This window comes from Salvelinus fontinalis, chromosome 28 (genome assembly GCF_029448725.1).
Source record: "Salvelinus fontinalis isolate EN_2023a chromosome 28, ASM2944872v1, whole genome shotgun sequence".
In the NCBI taxonomy this organism is placed as follows: Eukaryota; Metazoa; Chordata; class Actinopteri; order Salmoniformes; family Salmonidae; genus Salvelinus; species Salvelinus fontinalis.
The window spans coordinates 34,619,919-34,647,113 of NC_074692.1; the positions used below are offsets into that span (position 1 = coordinate 34,619,919).

Sequence of the window (27,195 nt, forward strand, 5' to 3'; positions counted from 1 at the left end):
TTGTACACCTGGAAAACAGGAAATAAACGGCTGAAAAAAAGACAGATCTTCCAGTGGGCGGGGCATGCACGTTTCTAATAACAGTGTATCTAAAAGGCCAAAAATGCACAGTAATACTATATTATACTATAAATTAGATGTCAATATATTATTATAACACAGATGGCTCATTGAAAGTGTTATCAGGAACTCTGAAACAAGAGAAGTGCATCTGAGCAGCTGAGAGTGGGAGGAAAAATCTGTTAATTTCTCCTTATCTCTGTGGGTTGTGTGGAATGTTATCATGGTGTGTGACTGTGGCTCAGGCTGGCCAGGCCAGGACACCACTGATCTCCTGCCATTAGGTCTGCTCTCTGGTCTGACACCATGGTTCGGCCAAGATCTCTCTCTATTTGCATCTCAAATGGCACCCTATTCCCTACATAGTGCACTACTTTTACCAATAATCCTGTAAGGCTCTAGACAAAAGTAGTGCACTATATAGGGAATAGGGTGCCACTTGGGACTCACACCTGTCATCTATTAAAACCCTTTGGACGCCCTTTAAATCTAAACAGGTGGTTGGTTGGCTGGGTTGAGGGAGGGAGGGAGGGAGGGGTGAGTACACACACTCTTCTCTTCCTTGAGAATATCAATGTGAAAGAGAGTAAAAGGTCAAATTAAGGAATTGTTATTTACAATTCCAGATGTACCAAAAGGTTAAGTGCAGCGGTTTTTGTTTTTTCAGTATGGTACGTATGAAACACACAGACACAAAGATAAAACTTGTTATACTCCTTTTCCCAACACTGCATATGTTTTATAGTTAATTTTTTTGTGGGGTGGGGGTTAACATTTGTAAATCTGTTTAGTAAATCTAGCCCCTCAGCCACTGGTGTCAATACAGAAGACCAGGTGATTCAAGGATGTACAGCTGCGAAGGTGAAGACAGACAGAGAGAACATAGTTTATTTGTTTTTTCCAGATGTAGCACCTGTTTTTCAGTCGATTTACATGTTACCTTCATGTCACCTTTTTGATTCTGCCTGTCCAATGAAGGAGGAAGCAAGGAGAGGACCGATTTTTAAGACAATAAGGCTCTTTTTTAACTGAGAAGCACAAGGATCCAATATGACGATACATTTATAGTGCTGAGCGATTAGTGCTTTTTGAGATCGGTTCGGTTTCGGTTCGTTTATGAAAAAATAATCCTGTTTTTTTAAATGTTGATAATTTGATTTTTGAACATTTTAAATGCATTACTTGGGCTGAATGCTGTAACACATAAAACAATTAACAAAAGTCCCATGAATGTAATGTTTACCCATTACTGGTTATCACTTATTAACTTTCATTTATTCACATAATTTTAATAAAATATTTTAGTTGTCTATATTAAGTTTTTGTTATTTGATGAATATTATTTAACTTAAAGTAATCATCTCTGCTGCCTATGCTGTCTTCCAAAATCACTGCTTTAGTAGTAAATAAGGCATACTTTTATGATTGCTGAATACCAACTATCAATAAAATTGACTATAAAACTATCACTTAGATCATGTATTTTCATGTGGATACCTCGTGAAGCAACTGCTTTCTATCTCTCTCGATCGCGTGTCTTCTGTCTCTTCTCTACTCTGTGTCTGCCGGTGGTCATTGTAGTTATTTACCTTGTTTTCTGCGCTAAGCTATGTCAAATATTTGCCTGTTCGAAACTACAACTCCCTACTACATCGCACAGTTGGTGCTTGATTCGGTTTATGTCTGGAAACAGTGCGTTGAGATCACAGAAAAAAATCGGAATTTAAATAGTTGAACAGACGTCAGTCAATTACTTATTTAAAAAATGAAAAATAACCAACATTTCAGATAATCACTCAACAAAATGTATCAACATTTTGGGATCCTAAGATGCACTTTATGTATCAATGAAGACAGAGTCGCAGGCACTCACAGCTGGCTCCGAAGGTGAAGATTTCCTCAGGACTGGTGTTGTCTGGGGAGATGACACCTCCCAGGCTGGTCAGGAGGTCATCTAAGGGGTCAGAGTTCATCTGTCCTAGCAGGCCCTGGGTGAGGTTGGTGTAGTTTGAGGGGAGCAGCACGGTGACGGCCATGGCGCCCCCCTCTCGCCCCCGTACCTCCACCCCCACGCCAGAGGAGAACATGACGGTCACGTTCTGTGGTGTTGGGGAGTACAGGAACACCCCTGGAGGGAGAAAGGCAGAAAGCATCTTCAGAAGGAGAGGCTGAATACTAACTTGAGATACATGCACATAACATCACTCAATGTGGGAGATTTGTGAAGAAGTTTTAGGCTATGTCCTCATTCCTCAAGTAAAGATTAGTTTCCAAATGAACTTGATATCTTTATGTTGAGATGTAATCTTGGCACCCACTGGTCAGTAACAAAAGACGAGTTGAGATGCACTTTAATTCATATTTTAAAGAATATAAGCACGGCACACAAACAAGATTATATTGATGCCTGATATTCTCTCCTACCATGAAGGTCCATCCATGACTGCTCTGTGAAGGAGAGGACCTGCTGGTTCCTCAACACCTCCAGCTGGTTCTGCTGCTCTGCCTGGCGCACCTCTATGACATCAGAGCTCCTCTCCCTCATAGCCACCGCCGATAGCCTGGTAGCCTTGGATAATGTACCTGATGGATTATACAAATAACATCCTCTCAGGTAAAACCTATATAGGTTAAGATACCAAAAGTGATTAACATGAATAGCAGATTCTCAAAAAAATTATTGGCTAAGATGGGCTATTCAACTGGCGGCCCGCGGGCCAGATCCGGCCGGTATATTAATTTAGACTGGACCTTTGATCAATTCTCAACATTAATAGAAGATCAGCAAAAAAATAACTGCCAAAATCCGACATTCAGTGCCAAAATGACAAGAACTACGGTGGTCGTCTATAGTGTAGTTTTTTGTGTGGTTTCTAGTGCCTACAAAGCGTTTGAATGCTACAAAAAAATATTATGACCCCATTCCTGAAAGCTATGACTCTCAGGAACACCTACTTGCCTTCCGTTTCCCTCTCTGATGCTCACAAGGACTTGTTAGAAAGGAGCGCGACAAAAAACATACCTAATGACTGAGGGAAATTAATTAAAATCATAATTCTTTCAGACTGGAATTTGGCAATACCTGATTTGACACATCTTTGTCATATTTACTGAGATACTTAATTTTCAAATGATTTTAAAATGACCTAATTTCTTTTAAGAAGCTTTTAATAGATAAAAAATGGTGAGCGAGCGTTGCACCTTTTCCTTTTCAATGTTGAGATCATTTTTGGTTGCACCTCAACTCACGTTGGTTTTAGCAACTTCATTTTAGGAAAAGTGTTTTATTGGTGTGTGTGCGTTGCTTTATATATATATATATATATATATATATACACACATACAGTTCTTCTGAAGAATAATCCTATGTGGAAAATGTTTTCAGATCTAGCCCAGTAAGAATTTAGTTGAATAGCCCTGGGTTGAGGTATCAGTGACAACTTGACACTTGTTTGAATGCTTAACTTACTGTAGGCCTGTGGACACACTTTAACATAAGCTACTGTAGAGGATTCAATTTCATACGCACAGCATAACCTCAAATATACACTGAGTGGACAAAACATTAGGAACACCTGATCTTTCCATGACATAGATTGACCAGGTGAATCCAGGTGAAAGCGATGATCCCTTATTGATGTCACTTGTTAAATCCACTTCAATCAGTGTAGATTAAGGGGAGAAGACAGGTTAAAGAAGGATTTTTAAGCCTTTGAGACATGGATTGTATGTGTGCCATTCAGAGGGTGAATAGGCAGGACAAAATATTTAAGTGTCTTTGAACAGGGTATGGTAGTAGGTGCCAGGCACAATGGTTTGAGTGTCAAGAACTGCAACGCTTCTGGGATTTTCACGCTCAACAGTTTCCTGTGTGTATGGTCCACCACCCAAAGGACATCCAGCCAACTTGACACAACTGTCGGAAGCATTGGAGTCAACATGGTCCAGTATCTTTGTGGAACGCTTTCGACACCTTGTAGAGTCCATGCCCCGGCGAATTTTAGGCTCCGAGGGCAAAAGGGGTGCATCTCAATAATAGGAAGGTGTTCCTAATGTTGTGTACACTCAGTGTATAATATAATCTTAAATTGGAAGCTCTTGGCAACATCAACCCGTATCCAGACGTTCTAGTATTAGCTGAATACCACTGACATCTGAAAAGATGAACAACGTGGTCGACTCCAACTTATAGAAACTTACATCAGGCGCTGGATCCTCGTATATAATCCACAGAACAGAAATGGCAGCACTACGGGAAATAAACTGACATTGAGATATTTTTATTGCCTCACAAACGTTTTCGGTATGAGCCCTACCACTGACATCTGGCTTCAGATCAGTTTCCTAAAGTAATGGGTTGTGGGTATGGAGGAGCTCCTAACCACCGTTCTCTTCCTAACAGCTGTTCTGGAGTCAGATTGACCCGGAGAGATTGACAAGGAGAGAACAAGAGAAAACTAGAAGAAATAACATGTCTTTTCACAGCTCCAAAATGTTTTCACTTCCAAAAGTATCTCAAGACCAGACCGCTTCGCTCTGTTGTTGTGTAAAAGAGTGTGTATGTGCGTGTGTGTGTGAAGCTGAGTTGCGATGATGCCTCTTGGGGAAGAATAGCAATCCAGCGTTCTCAAAAGGGGACAAAAAAATGTGTTAAGAAGTAAAAAAGTATTCATTTGATACAATCAAACCGCCTAGCTATTACAGAATTTCTCTTTCGAGACGAGCATGAATCCCTGAGCAGCCAAACAAATAGAAGTTGAGACAGAGAGAGCGAGAGAGAGGCAGAGACAGAGAGACAGAGGCCGAGACAGCGAGAGAGAGGGGTAGAGGCAGAGGGGTAGAGGCAGAGAAAGACAGACAGGCAGAGCGAGAGAGGCAGGCAGAGAGACCGGCAGAGGTAGATGCAGAGAGGCAGAGACATAGAAGTTGAGAGGCAGAGACAGACCAGAAGAGACAGAGGGGTAGAGAGAAAGACAGAGCAGTAGAGGCAGAGAGAGAGAGGGGTAGAGACAGAAAGACAGAGGGGTAGAGGCAGAGAGACAGAGGGGTAGAGACAGAAAGACAGAGCAGTAGAGGCAGAGAGACAGAGGGGTAGAGACAGAAAGACAGAGCAGTAGAGGCAGAGAGAGAGAGGGGTAGAGACAGAAAGACAGAGCAGTAGAAGCAGAGAGAGAGAGCGGTAGAGGCAGAGCGAGAGACAGAAAGAGACAGCCTAGAGAGACAGAGGCCTAGAGAGACAGAGAGCTAGAGAGACAGAGAGCTAGAGAGACAGATAGCTAGAGACAGAGAGCTAGAGAGACAGAGAGCTAGAAGAGACAGAGAGCTAGAGAGACAGAGAGCTAGAGAGACAGAGAGCTAGAAGAGACAGAGAGCTAGAAGAGACAGAGAGCTAGAAGAGACAGAGAGCTAGAAGAGACAGAGAGCTAGAAGAGACAGCCTAGAGAGAGGAAGTACACTACAAACAGACAGGCTCGTTTCCAGTGGAGAACAAACTCACCGTTCTCTAGTTTCACCTGCTCTGTCCGGCCCTGAACACTGAGCCCTCTGTCTGGTGAGAGAACCAGGTAGTACTCTCCTTTCCCATTGAAGGTGTACCTCACACCATCAAATGTTAGAAAATGAGGGTCCCCTAGAACTGCACCTAGGAGGTGGAGAAAGAGAAAACAAATAGGAATAGAAAATCATTACGGGGAGAAATAGCAGTTTGGTACGTGTTTGTGTTGAAGAGACAACACAGCATAACAAGAGAAGAGAGGCTTAGGGAGAGACCAGACTGCGATAAGTACTCAGTATACAGTAGATGGTTCTGTAACAACCAGACAGCATTCTATTCTACTGTAAACACCCATGAGTTCCTCACCAGCTGTAGGTGGTGTGTAGTGTCTACAGCCGCTGGAGGGTCTGTGTGTGAAGTACACCTGGCAGTGGTCAGACCACAGACAGCAGTAGTAGAATGTCAGGACGTCGTACATCCAGTGGGAAAGGCTGGGGATCCGAGGGGGGTCTCTGTAGGGAGGGGAGCCCCAGTCGTGGGCCCGATCTGGGGTGCTGCCTCCAATCGAGTCCCCTGTCAGAACCTGGGCCCCCGTGCTGTCATAGCAACACTGCTGTCCTGCTCTGTACACAGGGCTGGGGATGGGAAACATTGGCTGTTATTGATACAGTTGGTGTTTTCTACTGTTTGTTTGGTATACAAATTGTTGACTTAGGAAAGACCTGTAAATATTTTTTTTATGACAAAATATAACTTGATGTCAGTAGGTGACAAATTCTTCTTCTGAATTCTCCCAAACTTAAGAGATGAGGTGGCCGTGTCGCCTACCTTGCGTGTACGGCTCGGACACAGTGTACAGAACCAGGGTGGTAGGTACACACACTCCCCTTCTCCATGTCACAGCCGTAGTCAGTCTGAAACACCAGAGACATTCACTTTTAAAGTGCTATAAGGATACAATACCAGAGCCTCTAAAATCTAGCCTGAAGGTGCTCTTTGGTTGAGGGGTTATTGGTCCTCAAAGAACAAGGAATTCCTACATGGAACCTGCCGGTGTCTGCGCGGGCCTGGGCCAGGGTACAGGGACAGTCCACCACCTCCTCCAGGAAGTTAGGGAGACTCTTCTCCAGGATGTCCCAGGCCAGGCACCTGTCCAGGGCCCAGGCTGCTGAGTCCTGCCTGAAGGCCTCCTCCAGGTGCCAGGCCAAGGCATGGGCCCCACTCCACACAGCCTTGACGTTCCTGAACACAGTTACAGGGTTTATAGACAGGGACGGTATATCTATGCACAATTCCAGGTATGTAGTTAGTGAGAGAGGACTCTGAAGTCTGGGCCCTGGTTGAGTACGGTGCCAGGCCAGGGCATGGGCACCACTCCACACAGCTCTGATGTTTCTGGACAGGTTCAGAGACATAGTTAGTATGTTTAAAGGGATAGTACACTATCTGGACAGGTTCAGAGGCATAGTTAGTATGTTTAAAGGGATAGTACACTATCTAGACAGGTTCAGAGGCATAGTTAGTATGTTTAAAGGGATAGTACACTATCTGAACAGGTTCAGAGGCATAGTTAGTATGTTTAAAGGGATAGTACACTATCTGAACAGGTTCAGAGGCATAGTTAGTATGTTTAAAGGGATAGTACACTATCTGAACAGGTTCAGAGGCATAGTTAGTCTGTTTAAAGGGATAGTACACTACCTGGACAGGTTCAGAGGCATAGTTAGTCTGTTTAAAGGGATAGTACACTACCTGGACAGGTTCAGAGGCATAGTTAGTATGTTTAAAGGGATAGTACACTATCTGGACAGGTTCAAAGGCATAGTCAGTATGTTTAAAGGGATAGTACACTAAAGCAGCGGTATTCTCTTCTTTTCTATGGTTGAACATCTTCTTTCTAATGACGTCAGGCTCATCATCTCTTAGTATTGAGCAAATTGCACTCATTGGAGATTATTACAGTCACTGGAGTATCTGACATAGGCTTTGAAACAGCACCTGTGAAGTGGCTACCAATGTAGCCAGTACCACTGGCTGTTGGTTAGCTGACTAAACTCAACTCCATGGTGAAGGAGGTTTCTGCTCAACTCCACCAACGACAGAGTGGAGCAGAGAACAGGCTTTGTGGAATTCATCAGCTTCGACTGCATCGATTCGCCCATGGTAAATACTTCAACAAAATGTACAGTATGAAACGTTTACCATGTACCTATGTTTGTCCTCTCTAGCTGCGTGCCAGTAGTGCACATTTTTTCTCTACCCCTGCTTTCACTCATCAAGGATTATGGGATAATTAGTTAAATCAGGTGTGCTTGCTCTGGCTCAGGGCAAAAAAAAGATGCTATCCTCTGCAAGTACTCCTCCATGTACAGCACATGTTCCCTACCTGGCTCCATCTGAGTAGATACTGGAGCTCACTCTGACACTCCCCACCTCCCAGTCAGAGTAGGGCTTCTGGGAAGACTTGGGGGTGAAGCTGAAACTGCCGCTGTTGGCCAGGCCTTTACCGAGAGAGTACAGATAGATCCATTCTGCCCTCAGGGGGGGCAACTCTTCCTCCCATGTAGTATCAGTAGTAGAGGTATTGACCTCTCTGTACCCCCATAGTTCTATGTTGACTCTGTCCTTGTCTCCAATCAGAGAAGGGCTCCATGTGATCCTCAGTGTTCCAGCTGTGTTGGGGGTGCCGTAGTATTGCCACTGCGTTGAATTCACCAGCGTCACTTTAAATGCAGCGTCCATTTTACTTGGGTGAACTGATAGAAAAAGCAGAATAGAGAAGGTGTGAGAAAATTCTTAAATTGCAACTGTGTGAGAAGAAATTATATTATAACTCTGTAGCTGCAAGAAAAATATGAATCTTTGGAAACGTTGAAAACTTAACACAACTTTGCACATGGGAGTAGCAGACAATGTGAAATAACATAGTTTCAAAGCTCTGGAGTTATTTACATCTTATCTTAATATCTTATCCTGTCTTTAATCTTATCTTGGTAAAACTTCAGGCAAAGTGCAATGAACTTTGGTTTACTGTGTACATTTCATCCTCAATACGGAGTCCATCTTTTTAGACAGCATTTACTAAACATTAACGAGACTTATAAGAATAAATCAAAAGCTGTGTATACCGTTACCGGTACCGTAACTGTAGTGTTCTCAAACGGGAACTCTTACCTGACAGGTATTCTCCAGAACTGTTGAAGTTCCGTCCATCTGTAGAGACGTCAAAGGGAAGCCATCCACTCTGGAACAGTAAGGGGGAGACACAGTAACCTCTGCCTTCTCCGTCTGTGTAGCCCACTGTCTCTATCTCACCCCTGAACCTGCAACACAACATTGTTCCTGTTAGGATTCACCCCTGGACCTGCAACACAACAACATGGTTCCTGTTAGGATTCACCCCTGGACCTGCAACACAACATGGTTCCTGTTAGGATTCACCCCTGGACCTGCAACACAACATGGTTCCTATTAGGATTCACCCCTGGACCTGCAACACAACATGGTTCCTGTTAGGATTCACCCCTGGACCTGCAACACAACATTGTTCCTGTTAGGATTCACCCCTGGACCTGCAACACAACAACATGGTTCCTGTTAGGATTCACCCCTGAACCTGCAACAGAACATGGTTCCTATTAGGATTCATCCCTGGACCTGCAACACAACATGGTTCCTGTTAGGATTCATCCCTGAACCTGCAACACAACATGGTTCCTGTTAGGATTCACCCCTGGACCTGCAACACAACATGGTTCCTGTTAGGATTCACCCCTGGACCTGCAACACAACATGGTTCCTGTTAGGATTCACCCCTGGACCTGCAACACAACATGGTGCCTGTTAGGATTCACCCCTGGACCTGCAACACAACATGGTTCCTGTTAGGATTCACCCCTGGACCTGCAACACAACAACATGGTTCCTGTTAGGATTCATCCCTGGACCTGCAACACAACAACATGGTTCCTGTTAGGATTCATCCCTGGACCTGCAACACAACATGGTTCCTGTTAGGATTCATCCCTGGACCTGCAACACAACAACATGGTTCCTGTTAGGATTCACCCCTGGACCTGCAACACAACATGGTTCCTGTTAGGATTCACCCCTGGACCTGCAACACAACATGGTTCCTATTAGGATTCACCCCTGGACCTGCAACACAACATGGTTCCTGTTAGGATTCACCCCTGGACCTGCAACACAACATTGTTCCTGTTAGGATTCACCCCTGGACCTGCAACACAACAACATGGTTCCTGTTAGGATTCACCCCTGAACCTGCAACACAACATGGTTCCTGTTAGGATTCATCCCTGGACCTGCAACACAACATGGTTCCTGTTAGGATTCATCCCTGAACCTGCAACACAACATGGTTCCTGTTAGGATTCACCCCTGGACCTGCAACACAACATGGTTCCTGTTAGGATTCACCCCTGGACCTGCAACACAACATGGTTCCTGTTAGGATTCACCCCTGGACCTGCAACACAACATGGTGCCTGTTAGGATTCACCCCTGGACCTGCAACACAACATGGTTCCTGTTAGGATTCACCCCTGGACCTGCAACACAACAACATGGTTCCTGTTAGGATTCACCCCTGGACCTGCAACACAACAACATGGTTCCTGTTAGGATTCATCCCTGGACCTGCAACACAACAACATGGTTCCTGTTAGGATTCATCCCTGGACCTGCAACACAACATGGTTCCTGTTAGGATTCATCCCTGGACCTGCAACACAACAACATGGTTCCTGTTAGGATTCATCCCTGAACCTGCAATACAACATGGTTCCTGTTAGGATTCACCCCTGGACCTGCAACACAACATGGTTCCTGTTAGGATTCACCCCTGGACCTGCAACACAACATGGTTCCTGTTAGGATTCACCCCTGGACCTGCAACACAACATGGTGCCTGTTAGGATTCACCCCTGGACCTGCAACACAACATGGTTCCTGTTAGGATTCACCCCTGGACCTGCAACACAACAACATGGTTCCTGTTAGGATTCATCCCTGGACCTGCAACACAACAACATGGTTCCTGTTAGGATTCATCCCTGGACCTGCAACACAACATGGTTCCTGTTAGGATTCACCCCTGGACCTGCAACACAACAACATGGTTCCTGTTAGGATTCACCCCTGGACCTGCAACACAACATGGTTCCTGTTAGGATTCACCCCTGGACCTGCAACACAACATGGTTCCTATTAGGATTCACCCCTGGACCTGCAACACAACATGGTTCCTGTTAGGATTCACCCCTGGACCTGCAACACAACATTGTTCCTGTTAGGATTCACCCCTGGACCTGCAACACAACAACATGGTTCCTGTTAGGATTCACCCCTGAACCTGCAACACAACATGGTTCCTGTTAGGATTCATCCCTGGACCTGCAACACAACATGGTTCCTGTTAGGATTCATCCCTGAACCTGCAACACAACATGGTTCCTGTTAGGATTCACCCCTGGACCTGCAACACAACATGGTTCCTGTTAGGATTCACCCCTGGACCTGCAACACAACATGGTTCCTGTTAGGATTCACCCCTGGACCTGCAACACAACATGGTGCCTGTTAGGATTCACCCCTGGACCTGCAACACAACATGGTTCCTGTTAGGATTCACCCCTGGACCTGCAACACAACAACATGGTTCCTGTTAGGATTCACCCCTGGACCTGCAACACAACAACATGGTTCCTGTTAGGATTCATCCCTGGACCTGCAACACAACAACATGGTTCCTGTTAGGATTCATCCCTGGACCTGCAACACAACATGGTTCCTGTTAGGATTCATCCCTGGACCTGCAACACAACAACATGGTTCCTGTTAGGATTCACCCCTGGACCTGCAACACAACATGGTTCCTGTTAGGATTCACCCCTGGACCTGCAACACAACATGGTTCCTATTAGGATTCACCCCTGGACCTGCAACACAACATGGTTCCTATTAGGATTCACCCCTGGACCTGCAACACAACATTGTTCCTGTTAGGATTCACCCCTGGACCTGCAACACAACAACATGGTTCCTGTTATGATTCACCCCTGAACCTGCAACACAACATGGTTCCTGTTAGGATTCATCCCTGGACCTGCAACACAACATGGTTCCTGTTAGGATTCATCCCTGAACCTGCAACACAACATGGTTCCTGTTAGGATTCACCCCTGGACCTGCAACACAACATGGTTCCTGTTAGGATTCACCCCTGGACCTGCAACACAACATGGTTCCTGTTAGGATTCATCCCTGGACCTGCAACACAACATGGTGCCTGTTAGGATTCACCCCTGGACCTGCAACACAACATGGTTCCTGTTAGGATTCACCCCTGGACCTGCAACACAACAACATGGTTCCTGTTAGGATTCACCCCTGGACCTGCAACACAACAACATGGTTCCTGTTAGGATTCATCCCTGGACCTGCAACACAACAACATGGTTCCTGTTAGGATTCATCCCTGGACCTGCAACACAACATGGTTCCTGTTAGGATTCATCCCTGGACCTGCAACACAACAACATGGTTCCTGTTAGGATTCACCCCTGGACCTGCAACACAACATGGTTACTGTTAGGATTCACCCCTGAACCTGCAACACAACATGGTTCCTGTTAGGATTCATCCCTGGACCTGCAACATAACAACATGGTTCCTGTTAGGATTCATCCCTGGACCTGCAACACAACAACATGTTTCCTGTTAGGATTCATCCCTGGACCTGCAACACAACATGGTTCCTGTTAGGATTCACCCCTGTACCTGCAACACAACAACATGGTTCCTGTTAGGATTCATCCCTGGACCTGCAACACAACAACATGGTTCCTGTTAGGATTCATCCCTGGACCTGCAACACAACATGGTTCCTGTTAGGATTCACCCCTGGACCTGCAACACAACATGGTTCCTGTTAGGATTCATCCCTGGAACTGCAACACAACATGGTTCCTGTTAGGATTCACCCCTGGACCTGCAACACAACATTGTTCCTGTTAGGATTCACCCCTGGACCTGCAACACAACAACATGGTTCCTGTTAGGATTCACCCCTGAACCTGCAACAGAACATGGTTCCTATTAGGATTCATCCCTGGACCTGCAACACAACATGGTTCCTGTTAGGATTCATCCCTGAACCTGCAACACAACATGGTTCCTGTTAGGATTCACCCCTGGACCTGCAACACAACATGGTTCCTGTTAGGATTCACCCCTGGACCTGCAACACAACATGGTGCCTGTTAGGATTCACCCCTGGACCTGCAACACAACATGGTGCCTGTTAGGATTCACCCCTGGACCTGCAACACAACATGGTTCCTGTTAGGATTCATCCCTGGACCTGCAACACAACAACATGGTTCCTGTTAGGATTCATCCCTGGACCTGCAACACAACAACATGGTTCCTGTTAGGATTCATCCCTGGACCTGCAACACAACATGGTTCCTGTTAGGATTCATCCCTGGACCTGCAACACAACAACATGGTTCCTGTTAGGATTCACCCCTGGACCTGCAACACAACATGGTTCCTGTTAGGATTCACCCCTGGACCTGCAACACAACATGGTTCCTATTAGGATTCACCCCTGGACCTGCAACACAACATGGTTCCTGTTAGGATTCACCCCTGGACCTGCAACACAACATTGTTCCTGTTAGGATTCACCCCTGGACCTGCAACACAACAACATGGTTCCTGTTAGGATTCACCCCTGAACCTGCAACACAACATGGTTCCTGTTAGGATTCATCCCTGGACCTGCAACACAACATGGTTCCTGTTAGGATTCATCCCTGAACCTGCAACACAACATGGTTCCTGTTAGGATTCACCCCTGGACCTGCAACACAACATGGTTCCTGTTAGGATTCACCCCTGGACCTGCAACACAACATGGTTCCTGTTAGGATTCACCCCTGGACCTGCAACACAACATGGTGCCTGTTAGGATTCACCCCTGGACCTGCAACACAACATGGTTCCTGTTAGGATTCACCCCTGGACCTGCAACACAACAACATGGTTCCTGTTAGGATTCACCCCTGGACCTGCAACACAACAACATGGTTCCTGTTAGGATTCATCCCTGGACCTGCAACACAACAACATGGTTCCTGTTAGGATTCATCCCTGGACCTGCAACACAACATGGTTCCTGTTAGGATTCATCCCTGGACCTGCAACACAACAACATGGTTCCTGTTAGGATTCATCCCTGAACCTGCAATACAACATGGTTCCTGTTAGGATTCACCCCTGGACCTGCAACACAACATGGTTCCTGTTAGGATTCACCCCTGGACCTGCAACACAACATGGTTCCTGTTAGGATTCACCCCTGGACCTGCAACACAACATGGTGCCTGTTAGGATTCACCCCTGGACCTGCAACACAACATGGTTCCTGTTAGGATTCACCCCTGGACCTGCAACACAACAACATGGTTCCTGTTAGGATTCATCCCTGGACCTGCAACACAACAACATGGTTCCTGTTAGGATTCATCCCTGGACCTGCAACACAACATGGTTCCTGTTAGGATTCACCCCTGGACCTGCAACACAACAACATGGTTCCTGTTAGGATTCACCCCTGGACCTGCAACACAACATGGTTCCTGTTAGGATTCACCCCTGGACCTGCAACACAACATGGTTCCTATTAGGATTCACCCCTGGACCTGCAACACAACATGGTTCCTGTTAGGATTCACCCCTGGACCTGCAACACAACATTGTTCCTGTTAGGATTCACCCCTGGACCTGCAACACAACAACATGGTTCCTGTTAGGATTCACCCCTGAACCTGCAACACAACATGGTTCCTGTTAGGATTCATCCCTGGACCTGCAACACAACATGGTTCCTGTTAGGATTCATCCCTGAACCTGCAACACAACATGGTTCCTGTTAGGATTCACCCCTGGACCTGCAACACAACATGGTTCCTGTTAGGATTCACCCCTGGACCTGCAACACAACATGGTTCCTGTTAGGATTCACCCCTGGACCTGCAACACAACATGGTGCCTGTTAGGATTCACCCCTGGACCTGCAACACAACATGGTTCCTGTTAGGATTCACCCCTGGACCTGCAACACAACAACATGGTTCCTGTTAGGATTCACCCCTGGACCTGCAACACAACAACATGGTTCCTGTTAGGATTCATCCCTGGACCTGCAACACAACAACATGGTTCCTGTTAGGATTCATCCCTGGACCTGCAACACAACATGGTTCCTGTTAGGATTCATCCCTGGACCTGCAACACAACAACATGGTTCCTGTTAGGATTCACCCCTGGACCTGCAACACAACATGGTTCCTGTTAGGATTCACCCCTGGACCTGCAACACAACATGGTTCCTATTAGGATTCACCCCTGGACCTGCAACACAACATGGTTCCTATTAGGATTCACCCCTGGACCTGCAACACAACATTGTTCCTGTTAGGATTCACCCCTGGACCTGCAACACAACAACATGGTTCCTGTTATGATTCACCCCTGAACCTGCAACACAACATGGTTCCTGTTAGGATTCATCCCTGGACCTGCAACACAACATGGTTCCTGTTAGGATTCATCCCTGAACCTGCAACACAACATGGTTCCTGTTAGGATTCACCCCTGGACCTGCAACACAACATGGTTCCTGTTAGGATTCACCCCTGGACCTGCAACACAACATGGTTCCTGTTAGGATTCACCCCTGGACCTGCAACACAACATGGTGCCTGTTAGGATTCACCCCTGGACCTGCAACACAACATGGTTCCTGTTAGGATTCACCCCTGGACCTGCAACACAACAACATGGTTCCTGTTAGGATTCACCCCTGGACCTGCAACACAACAACATGGTTCCTGTTAGGATTCATCCCTGGACCTGCAACACAACAACATGGTTCCTGTTAGGATTCATCCCTGGACCTGCAACACAACATGGTTCCTGTTAGGATTCATCCCTGGACCTGCAACACAACAACATGGTTCCTGTTAGGATTCACCCCTGGACCTGCAACACAACATGGTTACTGTTAGGATTCACCCCTGAACCTGCAACACAACATGGTTCCTGTTAGGATTCATCCCTGGACCTGCAACATAACAACATGGTTCCTGTTAGGATTCATCCCTGGACCTGCAACACAACAACATGTTTCCTGTTAGGATTCATCCCTGGACCTGCAACACAACATGGTTCCTGTTAGGATTCACCCCTGTACCTGCAACACAACAACATGGTTCCTGTTAGGATTCATCCCTGGACCTGCAACACAACAACATGGTTCCTGTTAGGATTCATCCCTGGACCTGCAACACAACATGGTTCCTGTTAGGATTCACCCCTGGACCTGCAACACAACATGGTTCCTGTTAGGATTCATCCCTGGACCTGCAACACAACATGGTTCCTGTTAGGATTCACCCCTGGACCTGCAACACAACATTGTTCCTGTTAGGATTCACCCCTGGACCTGCAACACAACATGGTTCCTGTTAGGATTCACCCCTGGACCTGCAACACAACATGGTTCCTGTTAGGATTCACCCCTGGACCTGCAACACAACATGGTTCCTGTTAGGATTCACCCCTGGACCTGCAACACAACATGGTGCCTGTTAGGATTCACCCCTGGACCTGCAACACAACATGGTTCCTGTTAGGATTCACCCCTGGACCTGCAACACAACAACATGGTTCCTGTTAGGATTCACCCCTGGACCTGCAACACAACAACATGGTTCCTGTTAGGATTCATCCCTGGACCTGCAACACAACAACATGGTTCCTGTTAGGATTCATCCCTGGACCTGCAACACAACATGGTTCCTGTTAGGATTCATCCCTGGACCTGCAACACAACAACATGGTTCCTGTTAGGATTCACCCCTGGACCTGCAACACAACATGGTTACTGTTAGGATTCACCCCTGAACCTGCAACACAACATGGTTCCTGTTAGGATTCATCCCTGGACCTGCAACATAACAACATGGTTCCTGTTAGGATTCATCCCTGGACCTGCAACACAACAACATGTTTCCTGTTAGGATTCATCCCTGGACCTGCAACACAACATGGTTCCTGTTAGGATTCACCCCTGTACCTGCAACACAACAACATGGTTCCTGTTAGGATTCATCCCTGGACCTGCAACACAACAACATGGTTCCTGTTAGGATTCATCCCTGGACCTGCAACACAACATGGTTCCTGTTAGGATTCACCCCTGGACCTGCAACACAACATGGTTCCTGTTAGGATTCATCCCTGGACCTGCAACACAACATGGTTCCTGTTAGGATTCACCCCTGGACCTGCAACACAACATTGTTCCTGTTAGGATTCACCCCTGGACCTGCAACACAACATGGTTCCTGTTAGGATTCACCCCTGGACCTGCAACACAACATGGTTCCTGTTAGGATTCACCCCTGGACCTGCAACACAACATGGTTCCTGTTAGGATTAACCCCTGGACCTGCAACACAACATGGTGCCTGTTAGGATTCACCCCTGGACCTGCAACACAACATGGTTCCTATTAGGATTCATCCCTGGACCTGCAACACAACATGGTTCCTGTTAGGATTCATCCCTGGACCTGCAACACAACATGGTTCCTGTTAGGATTCACCCCTGGACCTGCAACACAACATGGTTCCTGTTAGGATTCACCCCTGGACCTGCAACACAACATGGTTCCTGTTAGGATTCATCCCTGGACCTGCAACACAACATGGTTCCTGTTACGATTCACCCCTGGACCTGCAACACAACATGGTTACTGTTAGGATTCACCCCTGGACCTGCAACACAACATGGTTCCTGTTAGGATTCATCCCTGGACCTGCAACACAACATGGTTCCTGTTACGATTCACCCCTGGACCTGCAACACAACATAGTGCCTGTTAGGATTCACCCCTGGATCTGCAACACAACATGGTTCCTGTTAGGATTCATCCCTGGACCTGCAACACAACATGGTTCCTGTTAGGATTCATCCCTGGACCTGCAACACAACATGGTTCCTGTTAGGATTCACCCCTGGACCTGCAACTTAACAACATGGTTCCTGTTAGGATTCACCCCTGGACCTGCAACTTAACAACATGGTTCCTGTTAGGATTCACCCCTGGACCTGCAACTTAACAACATGGTTCCTGTTAGGATTCACCCCTGGACCTGCAACTTAACAACATGGTTCCTGTTAGGATTCACCCCTGGACCTGCAACTTAACAACATGGTTCCTGTTAGGATTCACCCCTGGACCTACAACTTAACAACATGGTTCCAGTTAGGCTTCACCTCTGAACCTGCAACTTAACAACATGGTTCCTGTTAGGATTCATCCCTGGACCTGCAACTTAACAACATGGTTCCTGTTAGGATTCACCCCTGGACCTGCAACACAACATGGTTCCTGTTAGGATTCATCCTGGACCTGCAACACACCCTGGACCTGCAACACAACAACATGGTTCCTGTTAGGATTCACCCCTGGACCTGCAACACAACATGGTTCCTGTTAGGATTCATCCCTGGACCTGCAACACAACATTGTTCCTGTTAGGATTCATCCCTGGACCTGCAACACAACATGGTTCCTGTTAGGATTCACCCCTGGACCTGCAACACAACAACATGGTTCCTGTTAGGATTCACCCCTGAACCTGCAACACAAAAACATGGTTCCTGTTAGGATTCATCCCTGGACCTGCAACACAACATGGTTCCTGTTAGGATTCACCCCTGGACCTGCAACACAACATGGTTCCTGTTAGGATTCATCCCTGGACCTGCAACACAACATGAATACTGTTAGGATTCACCCCTGGACCTGCAACACAACATGGTTCCTGTTAGGATTCATCCCTGGACCTGCAACACAACATGGTTCCTGTTAGGATTCATCCCTGGACCTGCAACACAACATGGTTCCTGTTAGGATTCACCCCTGGACCTGCAACACAACATGGTTCCTGTTAGGATTCACCCCTGGACCTGCAACACAACATGGTTCCTGTTAGGATTCACCCTGGACCTGCAACACAACATGGTTCCTGTTAGGATTCATCCCTGGACCTGCAACAAAACATGGTTCCTGTTAGGATTCACCCCTGGACCTGCAACACACCCTGGACCTGCAACACAACATGGTTCCTGTTAGGATTCACCCCTGGACCTGCAACACAACATGGTTCCTGTTAGGATTCACCCCTGGACCTGCAACACAACATGGTTCCTGTTAGGATTCACCCCTGGACCTGCAACACAACATGGTTCCTGTTAGGATTCACCCCTGGACCTGCAACACAACAACATGGTTCCTGTTAGGATTCACCCCTGGACCTGCAACACAACAACATGGTTCCTGTTAGGATTCACCCCTGGACCTGCAACACAACATGGTTCCTGTTAGGATTCACCCCTGGACCTGCAACACAACAACATGGTTCCTGTTAGGATTCATCCCTGGACCTGCAACACAACATGGTTCCTGTTAGGATTCACCCCTGGACCTGCAACACAACAACATGGTTCCTGTTAGGATTCACCCCTGGACCTGCAACACACCCTGGACCTGCAACACAACATGGTTCCTGTTAGGATTCACCCCTGGACCTGCAACACACCCTGGACCTGCAACACAACATGGTTCCTGTTAGGATTCACCCCTGGACCTGCAACACAACAACATGGTTCCTGTTAGGATTCATCCCTGGACCTGCAACACAACAACATTGTTCCTGTTAGGATTCATCCCTGGACCTGCAACACACCCTGGACCTGCAAACACAACAACATGGTTCCTGTTAGGATTCACCCCTGGACCTGCAACACACCCTGGACCTGCAACACACCCTGGACCTGCAACACAACATGGTTCCTGTTAGGATTCACCCCTGGACCTGCAACACAACATGAATACTGTTAGGATTCACCCCTGGACCTGCAACACAACATGGTTCCTGTTAGGATTCACCCCTGGACCTGCAACTTAACAACATGGTTCCTGTTAGGATTCACCCCTGGACCTGCAACTTAACAACATGGTTCCTGTTAGGATTCACCCCTGGACCTGCAACACACCCTGGACCTGCAACACAACAACATGGTTCCTGTTAGGATTCACCCCTGGACCTGCAACACAACATGGTTCCTGTTAGGATTCATCCCTGGACCTGCAACACAACATTTTTCCTGTTAGGATTCATCCCTGGACCTGCAACACAACATGGTTCCTGTTAGGATTCACCCTGGACCTGCAACACAACATGGTTCCTGTTAGGATTCATCCCTGGACCTGCAACACAACATGGTTCCTGTTAGGATTCACCCCTGGACCTGCAACACACCCTGGACCTGCAACACAACATGGTTCCTGTTAGGATTCACCCCTGGACCTGCAACACAACATGGTTCCTGTTAGGATTCACCCCTGGACCTGCAACACAACATGGTTCCTGTTAGGATTCACCCCTGGACCTGCAACACAACATGGTTCCTGTTAGGATTCACCCCTGGACCTGCAACACAACAACATGGTTCCTGTTAGGATTCACCCCTGGACCTGCAACACACCCTGGACCTGCAACACAACATGGTTCCTGTTAGGATTCACCCCTGGACCTGCAACACACCCTGGACCTGCAACACAACATGGTTCCTGTTAGGATTCACCCATGGACCTGCAACACAACAACATGGTTCCTGTTAGGATTCATCCCTGGACCTGCAACACAACAACATTGTTCCTGTTAGGATTCATCCCTGGACCTGCAACACACCCTGGACCTGCAAACACAACAACATGGTCCCTGTTAGGATTCACCCCTGGACCTGCAACACACCCTGGACCTGCAACACACCCTGGACCTGCAACACAACATGGTTCCTGTTAGGATTCACCCCTGGACCTGCAACACAACATGAATACTGTTAGGATTCACCCCTGGACCTGCAACACAACATGGTTCCTGTTAGGATTCACCCCTGGACCTGCAACACAACATGGCTCCTGTTAGGATTCACCCCTGGACCTGCAACACAACATGGTTCCTGTTAGGATTCATCCCTGAACCTGCAAACACAACAACATGGTTCCTGTTAGGATTCACCCCTGGACCTGCAACACAACAACATGGTTCCTGTTAGGATTCACCCCTGGACCTGCAACACAACATGGTTCCTGTTAGGATTCACCCCTGGACCTGCAACACAACATGGCTCCTGTTAGGATTCACCCCTGGACCTGCAACACAACATGGTTCCTGTTAGGATTCATCCCTGAACCTGCAAACACAACAACATGGTTCCTGTTAGGATTCACCCCTGGACCTGCAACACAACAACATGGTTCCTGTTAGGATTCATCCCTGGACCTGCAACACAACATGGTTCCTGTTAGGATTCACCCCTGGACCTGCAACTTAACAACATGGTTCCTGTTAGGATTCACCCCTGGACCTGCAACTTAACAACATGGTTCCTGTTAGGATTCACCCCTGGACCTGCAACACAACATGGTTCCTGTTAGGATTCACCCCTGGACCTGCAACACACCCTGGACCTGCAACACACCCTGGACCTGCAACACAACATGGTTCCTGTTAGGATTCACCCCTGGACCTGCAACACAACATGGTTCCTGTTAGGATTCACCCCTGGACCTGCAACACAACATGAATACTGTTAGGATTCACCCCTGGACCTGCAACACAACATGGTTCCTGTTAGGATTCACCCCTGGACCTGCAACACAACATGGTTCCTGTTAGGATTCACCCCTGGACCTGCAACACAACATGGTTCCTGTTAGGATTCACCCCTGAACCTGCAACACAACAACATGGTTCCTGTTAGGATTCACCCCTGGACCTGCAACACACCCTGGACCTGCAACACAACAACATGGTTACTGTTAGTATTCAACAACATAACAACACATATGGAGCTACAGTAAGGAAGGATAAGGTTGCCCCTGGTAGAAACGGATTTACAGTAAGGAAGGATGAGGTTGCCCCTGGTAGAAACGGATTTACAGTAAGGATGGATAAGTTTGCCCCTGGTACAAACTGATTTACAGTAAGGAAGGATGAGGTTGCCCCTGGTACAAACTGATTTACAGTAAGGAAGGATGAGGTTGCCCCTTTGTAAAAACGGATTTACAGTAAGGAAGGATAAGGTTGCCCCTGGTAGAAACTGATTTACAGTAAGGAAGGATGAGGTTGCCCCTGGTACAAACTGATTTACAGTAAGGAAGGATGAGGTTGCCCCTGGTAGAAACTAATTTACAGTAAGGAAAGATAAGGTTGCCCCTGGTACAAACGGATTTACAGTAAGGAAGGATGAGGTTGCCCCTTTGTAAAAACGGATTTACAGTAAGGAAGGATGAGGTTGCCCCTGGTAGAAACTGATTTACAGTAAGGAAGGATAAGGTTGCCCCTGGTAGAAACTGATTTAAATTAAGGTCAGTTTTCACTTCATCCTAATGGGTACAGTTAGGAGTTGGAGAAGATAAGCTGTTTACAGACTAAACTAATTGGTATCTTTCAAGATATTGACGTTATAGGGTCCAACCACAGAGGTGAGTTAAAGATTTAAGATCCCAGGGCTAACCCATGATATATCTCAAACATGTCAATGTGTGTTACAAAGATCACTACAGCTAGACGCTACATAGATGTTTACCTCTCACAGTTATCTCAGAACCAGACCTCTCTGTTGTTGTGTAAGAGAGAATGTGTGTGTGTGTGTGTGTGTGTGTGTGTGTGTGTGTGTGTGTGTGTGTGTGTGTGTGTGTGTGTGTGTGTGTGTGTGTGTGTGTGTGTGTGTGTGTGTGTGTGTGTGTGTGTGTGTGTGTGTGTGTGTGTGTGTGTGTGCGTGTGTGTGTGTGCGTGTGTGTGTGCGTGTGTGTGTGACCTACACCTACCTGCAGGTGAGCTGCTCTTCCTTGTTTGGATAGAAGGTGGCATTGAGGATAGAGAAGACACTTCCACCCATCATAGTTCCTGAGTAAGGGGAGATCTGGAGACAGTACTGCCTGTAGTCTCCACAGCAGGTCAGAAGGGATACACATGTTGCATGACATGAACACGTCCCCTGTGTTTCACCACACTGTCCATCACATGATTGACCTGAAGAAAGATACATCTTCTTATCTTACTCAAAGATAACTCTTTTGTTTTAACAGATTTTTTTTTTTCACATACAAAACTATGGTAACAATTACAGTAGTTGGTATCGTAATCTTATTAATCTTGGTTAACCCAGAACTAAAACTTTGTGCAATTTGGTCAGCTGTGTGAGTTCTTATAAGCAAAAACAATAAAAGGCCACTCTAAAATGTGCAGTTTTGTCACACAACATAATGCCACAGATGTCTCAAGTTTTGAGGGAGCAGGCAATTGGCATGCTGACTGCCAGAATGTCCAACAGAGCTGTTACCAGAGAACGTAATGTTAATTTCTCTACCATAAGCCGAGGTGGCTTATTGGAGGTCAACATCATTTTTGAGAATTTGGCAGTACGTCTAACCGGCCTCACAACCGCAGACAACGTGTATGGCGTCGTGTGGGCGAGCGGTTTGCTGATGTCAACGTTGTGAACAGACTGCCCCATGGTGGCGGTGGGGTTGTGGTATGGGCAGCCATAAGCTACAGACAACGAACACAATTGCATGTTATCGATAACAATTTGAATGCACATAAATATTGTGACCAGATCCTGAGGCCCATTGTGAGGCCCATTTGTTTTCAAGGTATCTGTGACCAACAGATGCATATCTTTATTCCCAGTCATGTGAAATCCATAGATTAGGGCCTAATGAATTTATTTCAGTTGACTGATTTCCTCATATGAACTGTAACTCAGTAAAATCTTTGAAATTGTTGCGTTTATATTTTTGTTCAGTATATTTGCAGGTAATTATAAATAATATGTTTCTGGACTAGTAAATTATATGTAATTTTTTTTTGATTGTGATGACATACTCGCATACACAACAGGCTTTATGGTAAATGAACAATCTAAGCAGTTTTCATATGCAAAATAATACAATAGTAAGACAATAGCCCTATCTGATACTGTTCAATAAGTAGTTCTGTTATCTCCTGAACATAAATGCATAAAGCGCTCTGGTAATGAATCTACTGTTTAGAATTACACTCACAACCCTGTTATTGACAATCCAGATGTGTTGGACTCTGGTACTTGCCTTTTTATGAGCTTTTAACCCAGTAATAATGTATCTAACTTGACAGAATTAAATGTATTCTTAAACTGTTATTTACATCTTTAACATGAAAAATTGTAACTTACCAGTAATTTCGTAAATGCATACAAGTATAACTGCTAAGAGCAAGATGCTCCGTCTCCACTTGAACCTCATAGTAGACAGCTGTTCTGCGGTCTTTCCTGTGTATTCATTTTTATCAGCACACTGATATGACGATGTGGCATTCAAAAAGTTCTGCAGTTGCGGTTGTGGTGAAAGTAACAAAGGTCTTTCCGATAATGAATATTTCGCTTCAGGCAAGTGAGTCACGTACTGTTATTATTTAACAGAATATGGCACCGACACATTTTTACTTCTAGTAGAGAAGTGTATCGCTCTTCAGTGTAATTTGTTGCTATTTGGGAGAATAGCATTTCGCAGAAAAAGTACATATATTTAAATAGGTTAAGTAGCCTTCGAATTACAGTTCGATAACTGTATACCTTTTTCCTGCAACATTATAACTTAAAGCTTTCAACAGTCTCGTTCAATAAACTAAAAGGCACGGTTTCAACGCATGCGCAATTGCACATTTTACAGGCCCGTAATCTAGTAGGTTAGCCAGATGTCTCTCAAGATATATTGAAATAAGTTATTTTAGTCGTTTTCTGTTATTATTTGGTTGGGATTTCGATATTGGCTGTCGCTGAGACGAGTCATTTATATATGTACGTCATGGATTTCTCGTCCTGCATGATGATGTCGCGGAACAGAATGCTAGAACTTGCTAAAACAGTTTTCAGGCTATTTATGTGGCTAACGAGCTACTGTAGCTCACAAAAAAATGTATATTTTGTACACGATTATCGCTTCATTAGTTTGCTTTTTGTTTTTGAAATGAATGAAAAGAGGAGGTATTGCACGGACTTGAAAAGACTGGATGGCAAAACAGCTCTCACCACTGGTAAAGCAGCTGCTACCCAAGCGAAATTAAAATGAGCTAGGTTAGCGAGCTATTCTTTTGGGATATCATAGCGGTCCGCGAGCAATCGTTTAAATGCATGCCGCCACCTACTGTGTTGGAATGTACAATCAATCAGGATCTTCCCAATTCTTTACTACCATGAAAATTTAATTAAAACCTAATAAATCCCTACTAACTTCGACCACACCCTCCCCCAAAACCCCATAAAACTGTATATATATTTCATGCTGTAACACTCCACCCTTAGGATTGTTCAGCATGTCAACAACCATTTCAACAGTAACATCTGTGGGCTTCTGAGTGGCGCAGCGGTCTAAGTCACTGCATCTCAGTGCAAGAGGTGTCACTATCGAATCCAGGCTGTATCACATCTGGCAGTGATTGGGCGGTGCACAATTGGCCCGGGGTAGTCCGACTTGCCTAGTTAAATAAATTAGTGACTTGCCAAGTTAAATAAATAACAAATTTACCCCCAATATGTATTTTACCTTCAACCTGGCATTTCTGCTTTCCACAACCAGAGTCGTATTGATCACCTTACCAATAAAAGCTATGAAGTCAACTTTATTCATTATCAAAGTGTCCTTTGACACCACTCATCCATGAGCACAAGATTTCTGAACAGACCTTGAAACCACGACAGGTCCATCAGAAACACCAGCCCCGACATTAGATCCACTTACTAACGGATCAGCCATGGAAGACCCGTCACTGTAGTGCCTCTCCTCTGTCGTACAGCCTCTGCATACGATACAAAACAGGTCAACATTCACAAGGCCGCGGGGCCAGACGGATTACCAGGAAGTGTGCTGACCAACTGCCAGGTGTCTTCACTGACATTTTCAACATGTCCCTGATTGAGTCTGTAATACCAACGTATTTTAAGCAGACCACCATAGTCCCTGTGCCAAAGAACACTAAGGTAACCTGCCTAAATGACTACAGACCTGTAGCACTCATGTCCGTTGCCAGGAAGTGCTTTGAAAGCCTAATAATGGCTCACATTAACACCATTATCCCAGAAACCCTAGACCCACTCCAATTTGCATACTGCTCAAACAGATCCACAGATGATGCAATCTCTATTGCGCTCTACACTGCCCTTTCCTACCTGGACAAAAGGAACACCTACTTGAGAATGCTATTCATTGACTACAGCTCAGTGTTCAACACCATAGTGTCCTCAAAGCTCATCACTAAGCTAAGGATCCTGGGACTAAACACCTCCCTCTGCAACTGGATCCTGGACTTCCTGACGGGCCGCCCCCAGGTGGTAAGGGTAGGTAGCAACACATCTGCCACGCTTATCCTCAACATTGGAGCCTCTCAGGGGTGCGTGCTCAGTCCCCTCCTGTACTCCCTGTTCACCCACAACTGAGTGGCCAGGCACGACTCCAACACCATCATTAAGTTTTCAGACGACACAACAGTGATAGGCCTGATCACCGACAACGACGAGACAGCCTATAGGGAGGAGGTCAGAGACCTAGCCAGGTGGTGCCAGAATAACAACCTCTCCTTCAACGTATTCAAGACAAAGACAGTCATGAAGAGGGCACAACAAAGCGTATTCCCCCTCAGGAGACTGAAAAGATTTGGCATGGGTCCTCAGATCCTCTTAAAGGTTATACAGCTGCAACATCGAGATCATCCAGACTGGTTACATCACTGCCTGATACGACAACTGCTCGGCCTCCCACCGCAAGGCACTACAGAGTCCAGTACATCACTGGGGCTAAGCTGCCTGCCATCCAGGACCTCTACACCAGGAGGCGTCAGAGGAAGGCCCTAAAAATTGTCAAAGACTCCAGCCACCCTAGTCATAGACTGTTCTCTCTGCTATCGCATGGCAAGCGGTACCGGAGCGCCAAGTCTAGGACCAAGAGACTTCTAAACAGCTTCTACCCCCAAGCCATAAGACTCCTGAACAGCTAATCAAATGGCTACCCGGACTATTTGCATTGTGTCCCGCCACCCCTTTGATTTGAATTCTATGTCTCTGAGCCTCTCTCTCCACCTGGCATCCACCAAATGCTGCACTGTGTTCCCCCCCACAATCACAACACTTAACCTTCACATTGCTCCCACATCCACTAAATGCTGCACTATGTCCCCCCCCACAATTACAACACTTAACCTTCACATTGCTCCCACATCCACTAAATGCTGCACTATGTCCCACCCCCACAATCACAACACTTAACCTTCACATTGCTCCCACATTCACCATAATCATGTTCCCCTCCACACTTGGCACATATTTTCCTTAATTTACACTGAACAGCTACATGTCCCATTCTTTGGCATTTAAAACACCTCAATGGGGATGGGACAAATTCTCTGACATTGAAACTAAGGAATCCTCTCTGTACT

The 27,195-nt window shown here is 46.2% G+C and overlaps 1 protein-coding gene across 2 annotated transcripts in view; it reads right to left on the minus strand.

Moving 5' to 3' along the window:
- The window catches only part of LOC129826628 (sushi domain-containing protein 2-like), a 52,739-nt gene extending 27,893 nt beyond the window's left edge, over positions 1 to 24,846 (minus strand). The window contains exons 1-10 of one of the 2 annotated variants that reach the window (XM_055887552.1): positions 23,942 to 24,846; positions 22,554 to 22,758; positions 8,729 to 8,877; positions 7,941 to 8,310; positions 6,595 to 6,796; positions 6,383 to 6,468; positions 5,921 to 6,189; positions 5,558 to 5,701; positions 2,485 to 2,643; positions 1,934 to 2,188 (exon numbers count right to left, since the gene is read on the minus strand). In XM_055887552.1, coding sequence (XP_055743527.1) covers positions 1,934 to 2,188; positions 2,485 to 2,643; positions 5,558 to 5,701; positions 5,921 to 6,189; positions 6,383 to 6,468; positions 6,595 to 6,796; positions 7,941 to 8,310; positions 8,729 to 8,877; positions 22,554 to 22,758; positions 23,942 to 24,011 — 1,909 coding nt within the window. In that variant the 5' untranslated portion in view covers positions 24,012 to 24,846. The remainder of the gene's footprint in view (positions 1 to 1,933; positions 2,189 to 2,484; positions 2,644 to 5,557; positions 5,702 to 5,920; positions 6,190 to 6,382; positions 6,469 to 6,594; positions 6,797 to 7,940; positions 8,311 to 8,728; positions 8,878 to 22,553; positions 22,759 to 23,941) is intronic. The other variant, XM_055887553.1, reaches the window with a different exon arrangement.
- Positions 24,847 to 27,195: the final 2,349 nt, after the last annotated feature.